Source organism: Oreochromis aureus, linkage group 18 (genome assembly GCF_013358895.1).
Source record: "Oreochromis aureus strain Israel breed Guangdong linkage group 18, ZZ_aureus, whole genome shotgun sequence".
In the NCBI taxonomy this organism is placed as follows: Eukaryota; Metazoa; Chordata; class Actinopteri; order Cichliformes; family Cichlidae; genus Oreochromis; species Oreochromis aureus.
Window position 1 is genome coordinate 21,042,411 of NC_052959.1, and position 19,123 is coordinate 21,061,533.

The 19,123-nt window shown below is 38.1% G+C and overlaps 1 protein-coding gene across 2 annotated transcripts in view; it reads left to right on the forward strand.

Moving 5' to 3' along the window:
• Positions 1-1,392: 1,392 nt before the first annotated feature.
• The window catches only part of atp6v1h (ATPase H+ transporting V1 subunit H), a 29,018-nt gene continuing 11,287 nt past the window's right edge, over positions 1,393-19,123 (forward strand). The window contains exons 1-10 of one of the 2 annotated variants that reach the window (XM_039602644.1): positions 1,393-1,521; positions 2,211-2,364; positions 5,305-5,404; positions 5,995-6,084; positions 6,714-6,827; positions 8,096-8,200; positions 9,309-9,368; positions 10,366-10,463; positions 12,404-12,596; positions 18,760-18,938. In XM_039602644.1, the coding sequence (XP_039458578.1) occupies positions 2,261-2,364; positions 5,305-5,404; positions 5,995-6,084; positions 6,714-6,827; positions 8,096-8,200; positions 9,309-9,368; positions 10,366-10,463; positions 12,404-12,596; positions 18,760-18,938 (1,043 nt within the window). In that variant the 5' untranslated portion in view covers positions 1,393-1,521; positions 2,211-2,260. The remainder of the gene's footprint in view (positions 1,522-2,210; positions 2,365-5,304; positions 5,405-5,994; positions 6,085-6,713; positions 6,828-8,095; positions 8,201-9,308; positions 9,369-10,365; positions 10,464-12,403; positions 12,597-18,759; positions 18,939-19,123) is intronic. The other variant, XM_039602645.1, reaches the window with a different exon arrangement.

The following is a 19,123-nucleotide window of genomic DNA, read 5'->3' on the forward strand; positions in this document are numbered from 1 at the left end:
TCAGCTACAGCTCTCAATACAATTGCAAACTGAATAAGAAATACAGGTTAAAACATGCTCAAGCAATGAACAATAAACTCTTTAAGCAGCCCATATCAACACATGGTAAATGGCAGTGGGTTGACATTTGTAATTTAAAACCAATATGCAAGAATATTAAATGAAATATTTAGTCTTTACTGTGAAGATTAGGATTTGCTTAACTCTGAGTAACTAATGTTATTTTAAAAGTGAAAGTCGTGCATTAATAATAACACTTAAGTCTTCTTCTTCTTCTGCTCTGTTAAGGGGTTGCCACAGCAGATCATCTGCCTCCATCTCACCCTATCCCTAGCATCGTCCTCTATGAGACCATCCCTGCATGTCCTACTTCACTATGCCCATGAATCATTACTGTGGTCTTCCTCTTTTTTTTCCTGCCTGGCAGCTCCATATTCAGGATTCTTTGTCCAGTGTATTCACTATCCATCCTTAGCACATGTCCAAACATGCAAAACATCTCATCTTGGCCTCCTGACCTTTGTCTCCAAACCACTTAACCTGAGCTGACTCCCTGATGTGTTCATTTCTAATCGTGTCCATCCTGGTCATTCCCATTGGAAATCTGTTTCCAAACCTTACATCTTATCAAGTCTCACAACCTACTTTTAAACCTTGCTTTTCACTCTTGGCGCTGTCCTTCTGTCATAAATCACTTCTGCCACTCATCTCCACCCATTCCACCTTGGCTAGAGATGCTTCTTCACCTGTCTCGTGCACTTGTGTTACTTTGGATGGTTGATCCCAGGTATTTACCTCATCTAATTTCCCTACCTCTAGGCCTTGCATGTTGAACTTTCTTCTCCCTCTGATTCACACACATGCATTTTGTCTTGTGTCTACTGACTTTCATTGGTCCTCCCTCCAGTCCACTTCTCACTTAAGTCAAAACGGCAATAAGGAAAAGCAAAAGTGTATCATATGTTACTGCGTTGTTAGTGTTGCATTAATAGTAGGTAATTAAGTAGGTAGCACATTATTGATGTTAATGACCGGGGAGAAAGTAATTTAAAATACTTTACATATGCTGAATTTGGAAATTTAAAAAAAAGAACTCACCATATGTCTCAATACAAACTCCTAATCTAAAAAGAAATTTACATTTTTCGACTGCAGTAAGGAAGAAAGTATAATTTTTCTCCCGGGTAGTGCCTTACAACAAACATATAAAGTAGGAAGAAAAGTAGTTAATAGTAGTAGTTAGTAGTTAATGTATGTATGCATTAAACACAAAGCTACTTTCTGGCTGATTTCTGTATTCGTTTTTTATAGGCAATTCTTATTTGGCATTTATTTACATCTTGTTCTCCCTCACTGTTACACTAAGGTGATGTGGTAATCCAAAAATAAAAAAGCTGTCCCTCTTCCGCACTGAAGACCACACACTGAAGTTCATGCATGTGACTGACTGACTGTCACATGACGGATCGTGACGCTGTGTTGTAGTCAGTCAGCTGTTCATTCATATACCTCAGAAGCTGGGTAAGAAATTTAACCGAGTTTTTACTCTGTTGTTCGTTGACGCATCGATTAAGTTTTTAGCGGACAAAAAGTGTGTTTCCGAATCTTACTTCCGGTGTAGCTGTTATTATGTGGGCTTTTTACAGAATTGCTTTGAAGCTATATTAGCACAGCTAGCTTCTCTTAGCATCCTTAGCTTGTTTTGCAATCGGTTAGCTCGCAGCTAACGATGTTTGCGTCGCCTTTGGCGTTAATAAATGACATATTTGTTTGTACAAACCGTGTCAGGCTACAGTTTAGGCACAGCTTACTTCCAAAAGCTATTTAAAAAGTTGTTTTATCACAGCTCTCAGGAAGACACCGTATGACTTGTTGTGACATTGGGCAAGCTAGTTGCCTAGCTTGACCTGCTGCTGCTAGCTGTTTTTCTGTTTAGCCATTTAAATTAAAACAATGAAACTGCATGAAGATGTTTAATATATCTACACACGAAGAAAGAATAACGCTATAAAATAGCTTTCGCTCTCGCTTAAGAGCTTTATAAACAGCTCACTAGCCCTGTTAGCTATTACAGCATCTTAACTGAGTATTAAGAGAAGTACATCATAAACCCAGGCGTTGTAGTTTCTGTTCTTGGTTCTCCAACTTTCTAGCTTGTAGTTAAGAAAGGGGAGGATCACTGTGCTGAATTTGAATCTGTTTCTCATAAGGTGGTGCTGGATCTCTATCCGGACATATACTGTAAGGGATTTAATACAACATGGATATTCGGGGGGCTGTGGACGCTGCGGTCCCAACCAACATCATTGCTGCAAAAGCAGCTGAGGTTCGGGCCAATCAGGTCAACTGGCAGTCCTACCTTCAGTAAGTTCATATTACAACGGTACTTTATGGTAATATACACATGTAAAATAATGTAATTCGGGACAACAGTTCTGCCAGGAATTTTTCTTTTACAGAGCTCATGCAATTTGTATTTTCAGAGACACTGTAAATCATAATTTTGTTTACTATATGTGTATCTTCTTTCAAGCCATGGTATCTGCATTGTAAATTATAGTGTCTTGTGTTTTGTCCACACCAATTACATACATTTCTCTGCTCTTTCATTGTCACCACATCCAATGTTTTTCTTTCTTTGCTGTTTCTTTATAACTGTTTTTTTTTTTTTCATTAATGGGAAATCCATGCTGTAGGTACATCGTAACTGTAAATCCCTCTGAAACCCTAAAATTTAATGTAATTAGGTTGTAACCTGACGTAATCGTAAATGTAACTACATGTCATGTCACTGCAGCCCACAAACACTGGGATTGGCCTGTTCAGTAGTATTGATTCCTCGTGTACATTTCCATCTATTTTTTCCAGTTTTTGAATTTATCTATGAGAGAATTGCAACTATTGTCTCAATATAAGGAATAATAATCATACTATCAGCATAAGTACAAATGTCAACAAATTCCTGGAGGGAGATCGTAGAAACCTTTGAACTAAATGAGAGGGAATTTACAAAAGAAGTGAGAAAATTTGAGGGACAAATATGTTTGCCTTTGAAGAAAACTGACCACAGTAAAGAGTGAGGACCTAGGAAAAAAGTTCTAGCATTTCATTTGACTCTGTCATAGCTTGCACCCCATGGTAAACACCAGGACACAAGGTAATTAGCAAATAATGCACCACACACAATAATAAATGCTGGCAACAGTGCCCGCCACTTGCACAGGTTAAGTCGTAGGCTCTACAAAGATTAACCGCACAACTCTAAATCAGCTGTAATAGAGACCACGTGCAATTTCAAATCTGAGTAATATTCTGTGTTATAAACTGAAAACACAAATTTAGATACTAGCAAAACCACATCCATGTCCCTGCTGTCATAAGGTGAGAGGCAGTGTCCACCCTGGACAGGTCAGTAAACTGTCACAGAGCTAACAAAGATAGACAGACAACCATCCATGATCCGTTCACACCGACAGTCAATTTAGAATCACCAAGTAACCTAACCCCCTGTGTGTCTTTGAACTGTGAAAGAAAGATTACCTGGAGTGAGCCCACACAGAGATGGGCATTCACTCCACACAGAAAGGCCCAGACTGGATGTGAACCCACTGTTGCCTCAGCTTTAAGACAACAGTGGTAACCATGTATCAAATCGGAAACAAAAATAACCCACTTTCATGGTAGCAATCAGTAGACTGCAGGTTTTTCACATGTAAATTTAGCTTCCTGGTCTCAGCTTCTCTAGATATTGATATTGCTTTGTGGCCCCCACATATCTGAAATTAAATCTAGGTTTCTGGGGGTTTTTTTGTTGTTGTGTATGTTGCCTGAGAGTTAGTGTGTCAAAATCTTATTAAGTTGAGCTGTCACTCCATGAATACTTATATTTTTCTGCATACTTTAATGATATTAGTGCTGGGTACGTGCTGCAATCTAAAATAGCTAAGCTCCTTTTCCTGGACTCAGATTCATTGTCTTGAGTGATACTTCCTGTTTTAACAAGTATGTGTAAGTAAAGAAGGGATGATTTGTGACTCATAAAAAAATCTTCAGATTTAATTCTGGTTTGAACAAGTGTGGGCACGCTATTGGCATGTTTTTTTGTTTGTTTGTTTCTGTTTTTACAACATCTATCGATAAAAAGAACCTGCTGTGCTTTGTCTTGATTAGGAAATGTGGTATATTGTGGTCAGTTGACATTATTGTTTAGGTTGCACCTTGCAATTCAAAGCATCGCATTAATGACTGAGCAAATCCCAATCCTCCAGTGAGTGTCTTTGCAAATCATTGCACACATTACAGTAGCAAGTAATTAAAAATCTATTTATAATTAAATTATAAGTTTCAAGATAAATATCATAAATTATTTCAAAACAAAAATGCTAGAACATAAAAACAAACAAAAAGTTACCCAATATCAAGTTTTTAACTGCAGATCATAGAGTCCACAAATCTCAGGCTCAGTGGGAGAAAGTTCCAGAATCTGGGGCAACTGTTGCAAAAGGTCTTGTCTCCTTTAATTTTCAGCCTTGTGTGATGCACAGCCAGCAGGCCCTGATCATATGACCTTAGGGACCTGCTGGGGTGGTATGGATGTAAAAGTTCACTGATGTATACTGGTGCCTGTCCAAGCAGAGCTCTAAAAGTCAGAGCAGGAATATTAAAGTAGACTCTAAACCAGTGCAGTGGAATCAATAATGGTGTTACATGTGAGTTCTTAGAATAAAACAATTAGAATTAAAGTATAGATTACAGTCATCCAGATTTGATGTTATAAAGGCACGAATAACAATTTCAAATTCAGAGCGTGACACAGTAAGACAGCAAGAGCAAACCAGAGGTTTAGTACGAGCATCCAGAGTGAAAGTTGAGTCAAAAGTTATAGGTTGTGTTATCAGGTTCCTGATAGAAGATTTAGCAAGGGGACCTAGAGTTTCCATTACTTTAGTCTCAAATCTCAGAGGTGCAAACAAGGACTTTTTATTATTAAGTTGGAGAATATTGTCAACCATCCAACTTTTAATAGAGTCTAAGCCCCCATGCATGATCTGAATCTTAGAAACCTCTTGGGGATAAAAAGAAATATATAACTGAATCATATGTGTGTAGCAGTGATAAGAAAAGTCCTTAAAAGTGCTCAAAACGTGCTGAAGAGGGAGCAGATATAACAGAAACAATAAAGAGAAGAGCTGTTTCGGTGGAATGAGCACTACAAAAGCCAGACTGCAAATTATTAGGAGTGCTGCATTTGTCCAATTTTAGCTTTGTATTAATGTGGAAATCATGTCATGATTTTTTTTTAAGGAGTCAAATGATCTCAACAGAGGACTGTGAGTTCATCAAGAAGTTTGAGGTGGCCAGCTCTGATCAGAAACAAGTCATTCTGACCAATGAGGGGCATCAGGTATAGAGTCCTTCTCTACTGTCTTTGCATTTTATGTGCTTCATCAGTGTTAACATTCAGGGCATTCATACCAGCTCTTTTAGATGTTTTCAGCCTTATAGATTAAGCAAAAACCAGTCACAGTGAGGAGTCTTAGTTATGCCATTTCAGATAAATGATGGCATTACATCAAAACAATGAACATTAATCATCTCCCTCCATAAGCAGTTGGACAGCTGAACTTGTAACACTGTGCTAATTTAGTACTTAAAGTTTTTTTGTAGCATTTCATAGTTGCGCAATTTTACTGAAGTTACATGTCTTTTTTTAATCACTGTTGATGTGACAAGTTCCTGTTTTTTTAAAAAAAAAATTTTTTGCCTGTGTCCACCACTAACAAGACAGCGCCAGCTCTTGTGTTTGCTTTTGTTGTTCTGTTATCTTTTGTTGTTCTGTTATCTGTAAGATCGCAGCTTGCTGTGAATTGAATTCCTACCAATCTATTTCAGACACACTGCTTTGCATTGTGTTTACCTGAGCTTAAATCTCTTCAGAGGTTCAGTGCAAAATTTTTAAAATACATATATGCTTTTTTTTCCATTTTTGCCCAGTGTGCAAAGACCTTTCTAAACCTGATGGCTCACATCTCCAAAGAGCAGACGGTCCAGTACATCCTGACTCTGATTGATGACACCTTGCAGGTACACAGACAGAACCACTGACTTGGGACAAATGGAATATGCATGTACAAACCTACTATCTATATATATGTAGTCAGAGATACTGAGATTCATGCTCTTTATATAGAGGGTGTGAATGGTTCACAGGTCACATTGCTTTACCCTCACATAGACAGACTTGTGATTTAGGTTTTCCAAGCACTCAAAGCCTTGCTACGTTTCTATAAAAGCTAAAATAAAGCTATTAAAGGTCCCCCTTGTGCTTGGATTTTAGAATCAACTCAAGCGTGGGTTAGTAATTATTGAAAACGAAAACAGAGATTTACATCTTTAAACACACAAGTGGTATATTTGGAGGCTTGGCTGATGAGAGTTGTGATTGAAATCTCAGGGGTTTTGCAGCATTCCTGGAAAATAGATCTCTAATACTAAAATCTCAGCAGCTACAGAGATAACTGGAGAAAACTGATTAAACCTTTAATAATGGCATTAGCCATCGGGACACTCACGTTTCTATTAACATTAGATAATTTTCTTCAAAATATTGTGTTCCTATAAAATAGATTGTCTGTCAGGCAGTCAGTGGTTTAGTATTCATTTGCACAACCCAAGAGCTCATCCAATTAAGTTTTATTTTTATTGTCTCGCAGGAGAACCATCAGAGGGTGAACATCTTCTTCGACTATGCCAAAAAGACAAAAAACACCGCCTGGTCCTACTTCCTTCCAATGCTGAATCGTCAGGATCTCTTTACTGTCCACATGGTGAGTTACAAACAGAACGAGTCACATCCAAACAATTTTTGTAAATCGTGCACGTGTACACAGTGGACAGTGACCCAGGTGGAAAAACGTTTGTGGTCTTGGAAAGCAGGATCATAGTGTACTTAATAGAATACTCTAAATTAGCTGGTATATTCTATTATATTTTTAGAGCCATTAATGTTTCACAGATGTCTCTGTTTCTAATCATGGCAAGGCATCAATAATTCCTCACAAAGCAACCTTCCACGTTTTCCTTAAAAACAGGCAATTAAATGTAATGACTTCTCGCTGCCACCCTTTTCTAATAAAGAATGACCACCTAATGACAAACTGAGTACTATGATAGGGCAAAGCTTAATTAAGAATACCAGCCAGATGGCATCCAGCAGGTGGGCATAATGTGACCCCAAGTCTATGACACAGCACTTAACTCAATCAAACTGTCATGCTGAGTCTTGTTTTTAAATTACAGGCTTGACGTTTCTCTCCTGGCCAGGAGGAAATTGGAGAACTGAAATTGTTCCTGTCTCATCACAGAACACTTACCAAGCTGAAATTGTTTATGAGCCAGTAGCTGTGGCCTCAATCATTGTTTCAACTCCATCAGGCTATAGCTCACAGTTTGTGTTAAAGCAGTAATTTAAAGGGGTCTCCAGAGAAGATATTTAAATATATATATTTATATGATATGTACATGTTGGACTGCTTATCTCTGACTTCCTTTCTGTATTTCAATTTAATTTAAATTAAATATACAATCCTTTTTACGCACATCATGTATGCCCAGATCATATAACGATCATTTATATAGTGCTTTTCTATTCTTACAGGCTATTTGCTTTAGACGACACACTGCATTTTTAGAAAATACATTCATACTGTGCTTTATTCTATGCATTCTATCTCACACAGCCAATTTAGAGTAACCAATGAACCTAATATATAAGTCTTAGAACTGTTAGAGGAAGCTGGAGTACCTGCAGAAAACTCATATGCACAGGGAAAACATGCAGACTCAGAGAATATGTAAACTCCCATAGAGAATGCTGTGGATAATATTAAGCTTATTTCCTTTGCTTCCTTATCTTAATACTTGAAAGGTAAAAAACACCTCAAAAAATATTGGTACGACAGTAATATAACAAATAGCATATTTTACATTACATACACCGTGATCTGTCAGTACTTTATATTTTATTGAAGATTTTCTGTACATTTCTGTTGCTAGCAGACAATATGGATGTAAAATATTATCCTTCATTTATTAGGCGGCGAGGATCATCGCTAAGCTGGCTGCCTGGGGCCGCGATCTGATGGAAGGAAGTGATCTGAACTACTACTTCAACTGGATCAAGAGTCAGCTCAGCTCACAGGTAAATGAAGCGTAATTGTTTGCAAAAAATATGATGTTAAAATAGTTTTTAAATCTGAGTTTTAAAGCTGTTTTCAGTTTTTAAGGTCACATAGATTGTGTTCAACTGCTTGTGGAGAAAGAACCTTTAAGTATTTCATTTTTGTGCTACACTATTGTACAGTTAATTGTCTCTTTGTGTGCGTGTGTGTATAATTGCTGGTATTGGTAGTAGTATATAGTAAGGTTGCTTGATGTTTTTTAAGGTTAAGAAACACCATGAACGTGACTAAAACAGTACATTTATTCTCGTTGACATTCATTTTCAGTATGAATATTGCAAGATCATATTTAAATCATTGCACAAATTACATTTCATAATGCTGGTTAGTAAAGATCCATTTCATTTGCATTCTTCGATTTGGTTCAGTTTGAACATTAGTGTTCAAATCAATTTTTGGAGCTGCATGAAATGGTTCCAACTTTTTTTTTCCCTGAATCATTTCATGGGTTATTAACATCTCAGATATTGGCTCTCAGCTTCTCGAGACACTGGGTTCCTCTTTCACCTGTGGGGTTTAATTTACTCCCTTTTTCCAGAGTGTAACCCTCTAAAAAGCCAAAGTAATTCATAATTTCCACCTATTCATTTTGTCTGCATTTTATTCTGTTGGGCTCACACTGGAAGCCTTGTTTGAAATATAATGTATTCATATTGGGTTTGAACGGGCTTGTCAGACCTTGAGATTTTTCCATTGACAGATGCTCTGTAGGTGCTAGTGTTGCTTTGGCAGATGTATGCAATAAAGAGTGGGCTGATAAAACGACATCTAGTTTCTCCATTGTATGCCAGTATTTCCAGCATAGCCCGAAAGTTGTCTCCAGATTTTATAGCATGGTTTTGTGACTGTTCTTATTTTTAACACATTCTGTCTTTGCAAGTTTTTTTAAACTGCTTCCTGAAATTGCATTTGATGTTCCTTTCCCCCTCAGCAGCCAGGCAACCAATCAGTGAGCACCTGCTGTCCCTGAATTACATACCGTGTAGAGTCCACTGCCTCTGTAACTTCGCTTGAAGTGAATCCCTTTGAACAATTTTGCACCTCTTTCTTTTGTTTATTTCTCATTAGAATCTACACGGTACAGGTCCTGAAACAAGCATTGGAGCAGGAACTATTTCTCCCAGTGAAGTGAGTATGAGTGAAGTGCAGCTTCAACCATCCTGGCGCTTCCCATACAAAGAGTTTAAAGAAACCAAAATGCTGGGTTTGTGCAAGCTGGCATCTGTCAGCTGTCACTGGACTTTCACATCTTTTCTCTCCTCCCCTTTTCTGCCCCATCTTCTTCCTGCATTCAAGATCTTCATTATTAATTCCAGATGGTTGGAGAAATGAGTCAGCTGATGAGACGCTTTTAGAAAGAATTCTCCATTTAGACGGCATGGTGTCTGCTGCCACTGTTTGTTTTTAACTGTCTGATTGAAAATTGCATGCTGTAAGCTAGTTCTCTTTAAAACAGAAAGCGCATGACAAACATCTTTCCCTGAACATTGAAATAAAAAAGGAAAAATATGAAAAGCATTTGCACAGCAGCAGCATCCTACCATTTTATAGCTCATATCTTTAATACAATATAATTACTCTGATAAGTATGCTCAGAAATATGTACACGGCTATCTAACAACTGAACGTCATCTTTACTCTGCATTTTCAGCCAGGTAACCCCTGCTCCTCCACTCTTCTCTCTTCACTGCTGCCTGTTTCTCTCGCTGGACTTCTTTGCTTCTACCCAACCTCTTTAAAATAACAGATTAATGTGATCAGTTCTCTCCTCTCAGCTTCTTCCACTCTAATCTCAATTTACATTATTCTGCTTAGGTGTGATGAGCGTTTTCCCTCCTGCTGCTCTGTATTGTACTGTTGGTGTGTAATCTAGCATGTGTTGATGGACTCATATGAAAAGACTGCATGTGCGATGCCTCGGGTTTGAAAGGTGACTGTAATGCAAAGTTTGGAGTGTTCTTTTTTCAATGTGCTGTCCCTGATCATCAACTTCTTCATGTTTCAGAGCTGCACTAAATGTGTTTGACTTTCTAACATTTTGTTGTTGTTGTTTTTTTTTTCTCCTGGTTTCACTGCTAAGGCTTTAGTTCATGTTTAAGTAAATGTTTGCCACTGTCTTTTGCAGAGCTCTCAGTATGTCCAGTGTGTGGCTGGGTGCCTTCAGCTGATGCTGAGGGTCAATGAGTATAGGTTTGCCTGGGTGGAGGCTGATGGAGTTAACTGGTGAGTGAAGTATGTATTAAGGTTGACTTAAACATTGGTTAAGCTGCTGAAATAGCCCTTGGAATCAATATGAATACAGTTCCTGATTTATCATGGGTTTGCTTATGCTTAGGATTCTTGTAAATACATTAGTTAGATTGAAAAGAATCACTGAAAGGAAGAATAATGACAGTGACAGTCACATCATGTAAAGTAGGGTTGTAGAGTGCCTCTGTCAGGATGTCATGACACAGTGCTGCTGCTAAAGCATCGTAACTTTGTTTGCTCTTTTAAAATATAGTTGTAATCTCAGCAGTCTAAAAAATTTTAACTTCATTTATTTTCCATCCTGCTGATTCATACATGTCTGCTCTGCTTTTCCTTGAGTCACCAGTGATCATCTTGCTTCTGCTGTACTGTGAGACTTAAATATCTTGTAAAGACTTAGAGCTTATGGAAAAGGTTGTTTTTTTAAAGTTGCTAAACAATATTAAAAAATTGAATAATTGAGTGATAATGGGTAGTTGGCACAAACATATTTTGATAAATGCTCTGTTCCATGGGAATTTTTTAGAATGGAAAATTGTTTGTGAAGTTCCCATTTCACTTCAGTTTCCTGAATGCGATAATCGAGGTTTGGTTCCTGATTGAGTCGGTTAGCAGAACCTCTCTGGTCTTCTAAATGTCTTTTTCTCTGTTAGGCAATTGATGATATAAACATGTGAAAAGGTTGTGCAGCAGCTGGTTTATTGCTGTTGTTTTTTTCACACTACTTTTCTTCCGATCAAGTAAGTTTCAAAAACCACTGAAAGGTAAAAATTCAGGAAATAGAGCTCAAGATAACAGCATCACAATGCCCATTTTGGCTGACAACAAGCCACATCTCTAGGTGAACAAAAGGACTTAAAGGAAAAGCAGAAAATTCACCTATTTGAAGGAGCAGGAGCCATGAAATTTTGTCATTTTACTGGCTTTACAGCTATATTTCTATATCCACTTCATCCACTGATTCAATGTAAAATTATTCTCTTGATAGGACTCTTTGCCTGTCTGATGGTTGGATAAGCTAATAACCTAACAGCCAGTCACAGTAGAGCAAACCTCTGATTTACCTTTTACCCAAACCATAAGTAAGACTAGTATAAAGCCTGGCTGTTTGTAATCATCTGCATTTGACTTAATTTATATAGGAGACACACTATAACGTGAAACATTTAGTCCAGACAGCACAAAGCAGCATGAAAAATTTACTGCTGACTCTATACCAAGTTTATATTTTGTTTAAAAAATATCTGATGTAGCTTTTGGTGGCGCTGTCAAGAAGGTGCAATCTCTGCCCTGACGAAAATAAATGAAACTTAATATGTAAACAAAACAAAATTCAGAGCCACACAATTTCAAATGTACTTTTAAACATATTAGTCATATTTGTTACAAATTAGTCTGTAACTGACCAAAAAAAAGCAAAGTGCTAAAGAATCCCCTCAAATATTACTGTACAATTGCCATTCAAACAATCGAGAACTCTGCAGGTTCATGCTCACTAAAACTGAGTGAGACAAAACACAAAAGAAAGGTTCAAAATTTAAGGTACAAATTATGTATGATTTCCCATCATCTTTCACTAATGCCTCACTGCTTAATCTGTATCACATAATTATTGCACATCTGTGAGATCCACATCTCTGCATTTTACAGCTATTTCTGCAAATGTATGACACTCTGTCTACTTGTAATCATTAGTACCATACTCTCCATTTGAACAACTCTTCTGTTATTTAAAGACCCAACATCTCATTCTCAGCCATCATCACAGATAATGGAAGAGCAGCGTGTAGGGACACAGCTGTGAAAGCTCTCCTATTAGTAAACAGCTAGCAGTGATAAATGTTTTTCTTTTTCCCAGCACTTTTTTTGATCCATTTTACTTTTTATTTATTTATATTGTTTTTCTGCTTAAGCATCACAGCAGTGCTGAGCAACAAGTGTGGCTTCCAGCTCCAGTACCAGATGATCTTCTGTGTTTGGCTCCTGGCCTTCAGTCCTCAGCTCTGTGAACAGTTGAGACGTTACAACGTAGTGCCTGCCCTGTCCGACATCCTCCAGGAGTCTGTCAAGGAGAAGGTCACCCGAATCATTCTGGCTGCCTTCAGGGTTGGTGGAGAATTTTTCACTCATTGTGTGTTTCCCACTGATACAACTGCATCTGCATTTTCTCTGTGCTTTGTCTTTGTCCTTTGTCCTCTGTTTTGGGGAAAACCTAGAGCTATCAAGTATGTGGAGTGGCTACAATTAGTTAGAATATATTAAATAACAATGCATCACAGTGAAAGGGTTCACTTGTGGTGATCACAAACCCAAACAGAAATATAAATCTGCAGCTTTTCCCAATTTTATTGTTTGGTCGATTCTCACCAGTCTCACCGTCTCACCCTGTTACAGCTGACTGCTGTTTGTCAGGAAACAAAACAAAGCACTTTAGCCTACATGATAAACACCAAACAGCAACTAGCTGGAAAGCGTAGTGGAGTGTGTAGCAGCTGAAGACACATATACTTTCCTCAAGTCAGTGGAGACCTAAAACAGAACTAAAAGACTGCACTACTGGTTCATCAGGTGGCCTGAATCATGACTGTGTAACTGCTGGATGAGTAAATGGAAAAGAGTTTGTTAACACGTCACTCATAGTTTCTTACCAGCACTTTAATGCTGATATAGGGCATGCGTTTTTTCAGACTCTGGCACAGCATATTTGCATCTAATTGGATTCTGCTCTTTATCACAAGAAGAGGAAATGAAAATGGCAACTCTAAATCAACAGATGGGGCTGCCTATAAAGAAGCAGGGCCATAAATGATACATAAATGCAATTTATGACTATGCTCCCCTTTCAGCTCCCTACTGTGATTGTTCAAAACATCTATTGAATATTTAATGTAGTCCTAAGAGCTGTGTTCTGGACTTTGTTGTTTTGTGTTTATGCCAGGTAATGAAATCCCTATAGTGTGCTTCTGACAAAACTGAATTAATGCCATAGGCCTCATTTTTCAGCTAATGTTAATGTAATTTTTAACTGCACAGAGTTAATAATTCTGACAGGGTACCAGTGCAAGTCTGGAACATATAGGAAATGCACTCTGAGTCAATGGAGTAAGTTTCAGGTCTTCATCAAGCTCGCTACTGTGCTTGGGAAAAGTATAGAAATAATTATGTAGTCCTGAATGATTACACATATTATGCAGATGATTTGTTTTTTCTGTAAAAGACAGACAGCATACTAATGACACAGACTGTAAGGATCCTCTGCTTAAAGCAACACATTAGTATAACTGACAGCCCGCAGTACCTGACCACCCTCAGCACACATCATCTTGAATACTAAACAAAAATTCTTTTCTACTCTGTGAAATGTCTAAAGGGAAATATGGATCTTTAAATAAAACTTTTCAGTGATAGCGTTGCTTTCATTTTTTTCAACCCAGACAGCTTCGGTGACCTTGCTCAGAGCACAATGGTGATATAAATGGCATTGATTACATGATTGAAACATGAGCTCAGAGCTGATTTTAGAACCTAAAGTTGAGGAAGGTATTCACTGATGTCATTGTAATCTGAGTCAGTATTACAATGTTGTTTTTATTGTTTTATTTTTTTTTTCATTTATGCGGAAAGAAACTTATGACACCAAATTTATGTCCTGTTTTATGCGTGTTGTCAATTGCTGCATCTTTTTCTGGTTTTAATTTCAGCCCACAGCTTTTTCATCACACTCCTGCCAGTAGAGATGTCACATGAAGGTTTTGGTAAATGCACCCATGAAAGATAGGGGCTTTGTTTTCTTCATTGGGAACTTCACTACATTACAGTTAATTAAAAGCAATGGTGCATGGAGTCACCACATCTTTACGTTAAGCGGGTTTTCTCAGGAGTGTGTCAACTTGCTGTATGGTGTGTGCGTTTGAGAGCTACAAGACGTTGTTTTTCACCAACAAATGGGGTATTTCTTTGTTGACACCCAGGGGCTCTCCAATCTTTAGAAGGCTGAGATTATTTCGAGATTATTTTACAAAAATATTCAGTGCTTTTCTGCATGTTGCTATTTGTCCCAAATGTCCTAATTATGCAAATGATTCTGCTCACCACATGGGATGAGGAAAGTGACTTATTATCCAGACCATCTGGAAGTCCTTGAACACATCCTCAAAGGCAGTACTGCTGCGTTTGTGATGTGTTAGCATTAGTTTAACTGTGAATCTAAAACTTTTGTTTTGACTACTCTGCTAAGGCCTAAAAATGTTGAACCTTCTTGTAGTCACAACCCCTTAGGTGGTAACTAGGCTGTAAATATTTGGAGTGACTTGGCCTGTTTGATCTTTGTGAAGACATTGCAGGTTACTCTTAAAAGACATTTGTGAGATATTAGTCACATTTGCTGGTGCCAGAAAAGATGGTGCCAGCAGTACGCATGGCAAGGCGCCTGCCAGTTTTTGTCTTGGTTAATGTTAGTTCTCTTCCTTTCTATAATATTTCTAAATGTCTTAGTACTACGTGTGTGATCACCAGTTGCCATTAGAAATCAAAGCATCTTATGGTCTAGTTCTGAACTGCCCAAGGACAAGCTTTACCACCTCCTTTACCACCCATTGACTTACCTGTGCCAACTCCTTAATGTGATACACTGGAAGAAGTTCCCAAAGAAACAGGAAAAACAGGCTGGTACACTCGTCAGAGTCAGGGCTTACCTCTGTGCTTCTCATGCAACTACAGGACCAGCAGAGTACACCTTTAGATGGATCCTGCATGTTGTCCCTGGAGATCCCACAACATTGGATCAGCTTCTTCTGGTACCCTGTTTTCCTAAGCGGCCTCGGTCCTGTGGATGTAGCATGGATCTCTCAAATCTTTGCACCCTTGCCTGTGCTTGTGCTTCAGATGTCAAAATCTGCACTCTTCAAATAGCTTTATTAAATACTAGATCACTAGCAAACAAGACGTTTAGATTAAACAACTTCTTAATGACAAAGTCTCAGCAGCTTGATTTTCTGTTTTTGACAGAAATGTGGCTTCACCGTGGTGAGTCTGTAGCTTTTTCTGAACTTCTTCCTACAGACTGCACATTCTTCAGCCTCCCTTGGACCACGGGTATGGGTGGAGGTTTATCTACAGTGTTCAACATCCATTTTCGTTGCCACCAAACACTCAAACAGACATCAATCATGTCTGCTGTGAGTCTAAACCTCTGGTCAAGGACATTCTAAATGTTCTGGACTCTTTTAACCTGACGCAGTGGGTCACTGGCCCCCCTCATAAAAAAGGTCACACACTGGACTTAGTGCTATCCCAGAGGTTTGGTGTGTGCGTAACAGAAATATCTGAATTGTGTGTCTCTGGTCATTTTCCTGCGATATTCACTATAATGTTGCGCTGCTCTTTAGATAAGTCATGCAGTCTAACACATAAAAGACAAGCGCTCAATCGTCTAATAGCCCCTCAATTTTGTATCACATTTCTTCATTATAGGATAATAAACTCAATCTGTGAAAGCGTCGAGGACAATTCTGATAGTTTTAATTCCACCTGCACTGATATCTTGGACTCAATCGCACTACTCAGGACTAAGCGCTCTAAGCCATTGTCAGAGCCCTGGTTGAATGAATATACACACACCCTTAGACATAAATGCAGCCATGCTGAGAGGAGATGGGAAAACAATAGGTCGTATGTTTCTTTACAGGTATTTAAGGACTGTATCTCTGTTTACCAAGGGACTGTAAACACTTTAAATACTAATTTTATAGTTTTAGTGTCCACAAATAATAGGTACTTTTTAATGTTTTTAATCATATTATTAGCCCATGTGATAATTTGGTGCTGTACCTTCACCAAGTATGTGTGATGATTTTTAGTGACACAGTTTCAGCTATTAGACCCCCTCTCATCATCCACCGCCTCAGACCCCTGCATGCTCAGCTTTATCCAGAGATTAATTAACACTTCTTTTATTACAGGCTGTGTCCCATCATGTTTTAAACAGGCTCTTCTTAAAATCCTCTTCTTAAAAAACACAGTCTGGACCCAACTATTCAGGCTTATTACAGGTCCATTTCAAAGTTCCCCTTTCTTTCAAAAGTTTTAGAGAAAGTGGTCTACTCATAGTCTCTGAAAAGTTTGAGTCTGGTTTTAAGTCACTACATAGCACTGAGACAGCACATTTTAGGGGTTTTAATGATATTCTTTTAACTCTGGATTCTGGCAGCCCTCCTGCCCTCTTGTTGTTGGACCATACAGCAGCCTTTGACATGGTTAACCATGATATCCTCCTGTCACATTGTAGCCTGAAAGGATCTGTTCTTCAGTGGTTTTGATCCCACTGATCTGGAAGTACCTTTTATGTAACATGGGCCCCTACAGCTTGAACATAGCCCCTCTTTATTATGGTGTACCTCAAGGCCCAATTTTGGATCCAGCCTTGTTTGCACTGTATATGTTCCCACTGGGGTCTATTTTTTCACGGTATAACCTTTCATTTCCGTGTTTTGCCGATGACTTGCAGATCTGTTGCCTTTAAAAGCAGGGATAGACTCATTTCAGCTGTTATTGTGTTGCCTTGGAGATGTTAAACAGTGGATGTCCTTAATTTTTTTTAAACCTAAATGAATGTTTAGCAACTCTGTTACTTTATCCACTCATTGTAAGACAAGTGTTAAAACCATGCTGTGTACCTTGATGGTTCGTTTAAAATGTGTAGGCAGGTGAGTGCACCAATATAGCTTTTTCCATCTGAGACAGCTAGTCAAGGTAACACCTTCCAGCTAATGCCTGTGAACACATTATTCATCTGTTCATTACTTGCAGATTGGACTTCTGCAACTCTCTTTATTTCAGTTTGCACCAGTCGTCTCCAGCTCATCTGCCTCTTTACACTGGCTTCCTGTTACTTATAGGATCCAATTTAAATTTTTACCTTTTGTTTTTAAATCACTAAATGGGCGAGCCCATTCTTACCCATCTTAGCTCCTATTTATTCATGCCCCAGAAAGAACCATGAGGTCCAGTTCAAAACTAATGTTATCCATTCCAAGGCTTAAACTTAAATCTCGCAGTGACAGTGCCTTCTCTGTGGCAGGTCCCACACTCTGGAATAGTCTGCTGCTATATATTAAAGCTGCACAAATGCTGGAACTTTTTTAATAGTGAAGACACTAGACACTTGTTTTAACAGCCTCAGTCATTGTTGTTCTTAATTTTTTTTTTATTGTCTTATTGTATTGTTCTTTCTTCTTCATATTTTTATTTTCATTGTTGTGCATTTTCCTTGTTTAGTTGCTTTTTAGTTTGTAAAGCACTTCGGAAGCTGTTGGAAATATTTGATATAAATACATTTGACTTTGACCTTGACCTAGTCATAGCTTTTCCCTAAGTGTTGGCTGTAGGGGCCAATCAAGGTATGGAGTGATTTCTTCTATCTCAGTCCCAGTGCAGAAGCCACTTCTCATTTGAGTCACTCCAAGTGTTGCCACCACAATTTTCTCTCCATTAAAGCCTGAGGCCGGGCTCTGAGAACTTTGTCCGCAGATTTTACGTCAAAAATAGCTTTTATAATACTTGAACATTGTGTTCTTGTTGCTGGGCAACTCTACTTTTCTTTCCCTTCACACTCACTCACAACACCTGAATTTGAATCCTAGTTAAGGATGTGTATTCTGAAAAGCATTAGCTCCATTGGACAGATTTTATACCTTTTAATAAAGTTGTTTAACATCAGGAGTTGACAATGTTACGATACTATGATGAGAAATACATGAAAATATAGAAAACAAACCAACTGCAAAATGGACCTGAATAAAATGACCAAAAACGCACAACCGATTTCTCAAATATCAGTTTACTCATCACAGTGATTCAGTCATAAAATCATGATGAACACATAAATAAATGCATAATGATGCTGCAGAGGTGTCCTGCTCATTGATTTCTGTATTGTGATTTAAAACAAAGGAATATTACAGCAACACAGTATAGATCATATAGCAACATTTCTGACAGTAACAGTGTATATTTATAAATAAATTCTCATCTTTCATAAGTTGTTACAGGCTAAAACAAAAAAGATGCAACAGGCAGATGTTTGAGGTTTAGCTCAATAAATTACTGAAACAGTTCATCATAAATGTTGAATAATTTTTTTTTTCATTGACTAATAGTTAAGTATGATTTATTAGCCTGTTCGTTCACTGATTCATTTCTTCTTTCTGATTCAGACCTCAGCTAAGTTTCTCATGAATTAGCAAATTAATAATGATCTTTTCTTTGGCAGAATCTCCTGGAGAAGTCGGCGGAGAGGGAGACTCGTCAGGAGTATGCATTGGCTATGATTCAGTGCAAGGTGCTGAAGCAGCTCGAGAACCTTGAGCAGCAGAAATATGATGATGAGGACATCACTGAGGACATTAAGTTCCTGCTTGAAAGGCTCGGAGAGAGTGTGCAGGATCTCAGGTACCTAATTAAGATTATTTATGAATAACATGCATTCATAGTTAGTTTACTAAACCATTATTTCTTTAAAAAATGGAGCTTGAATAAAAATTCAAGTGTCTTTGTGCAATCCTTTTCATACAGCTACCATTAACATATCCATATGATATTTCTGTACTTTAACTGTGTTGCACTACACCGCTCAA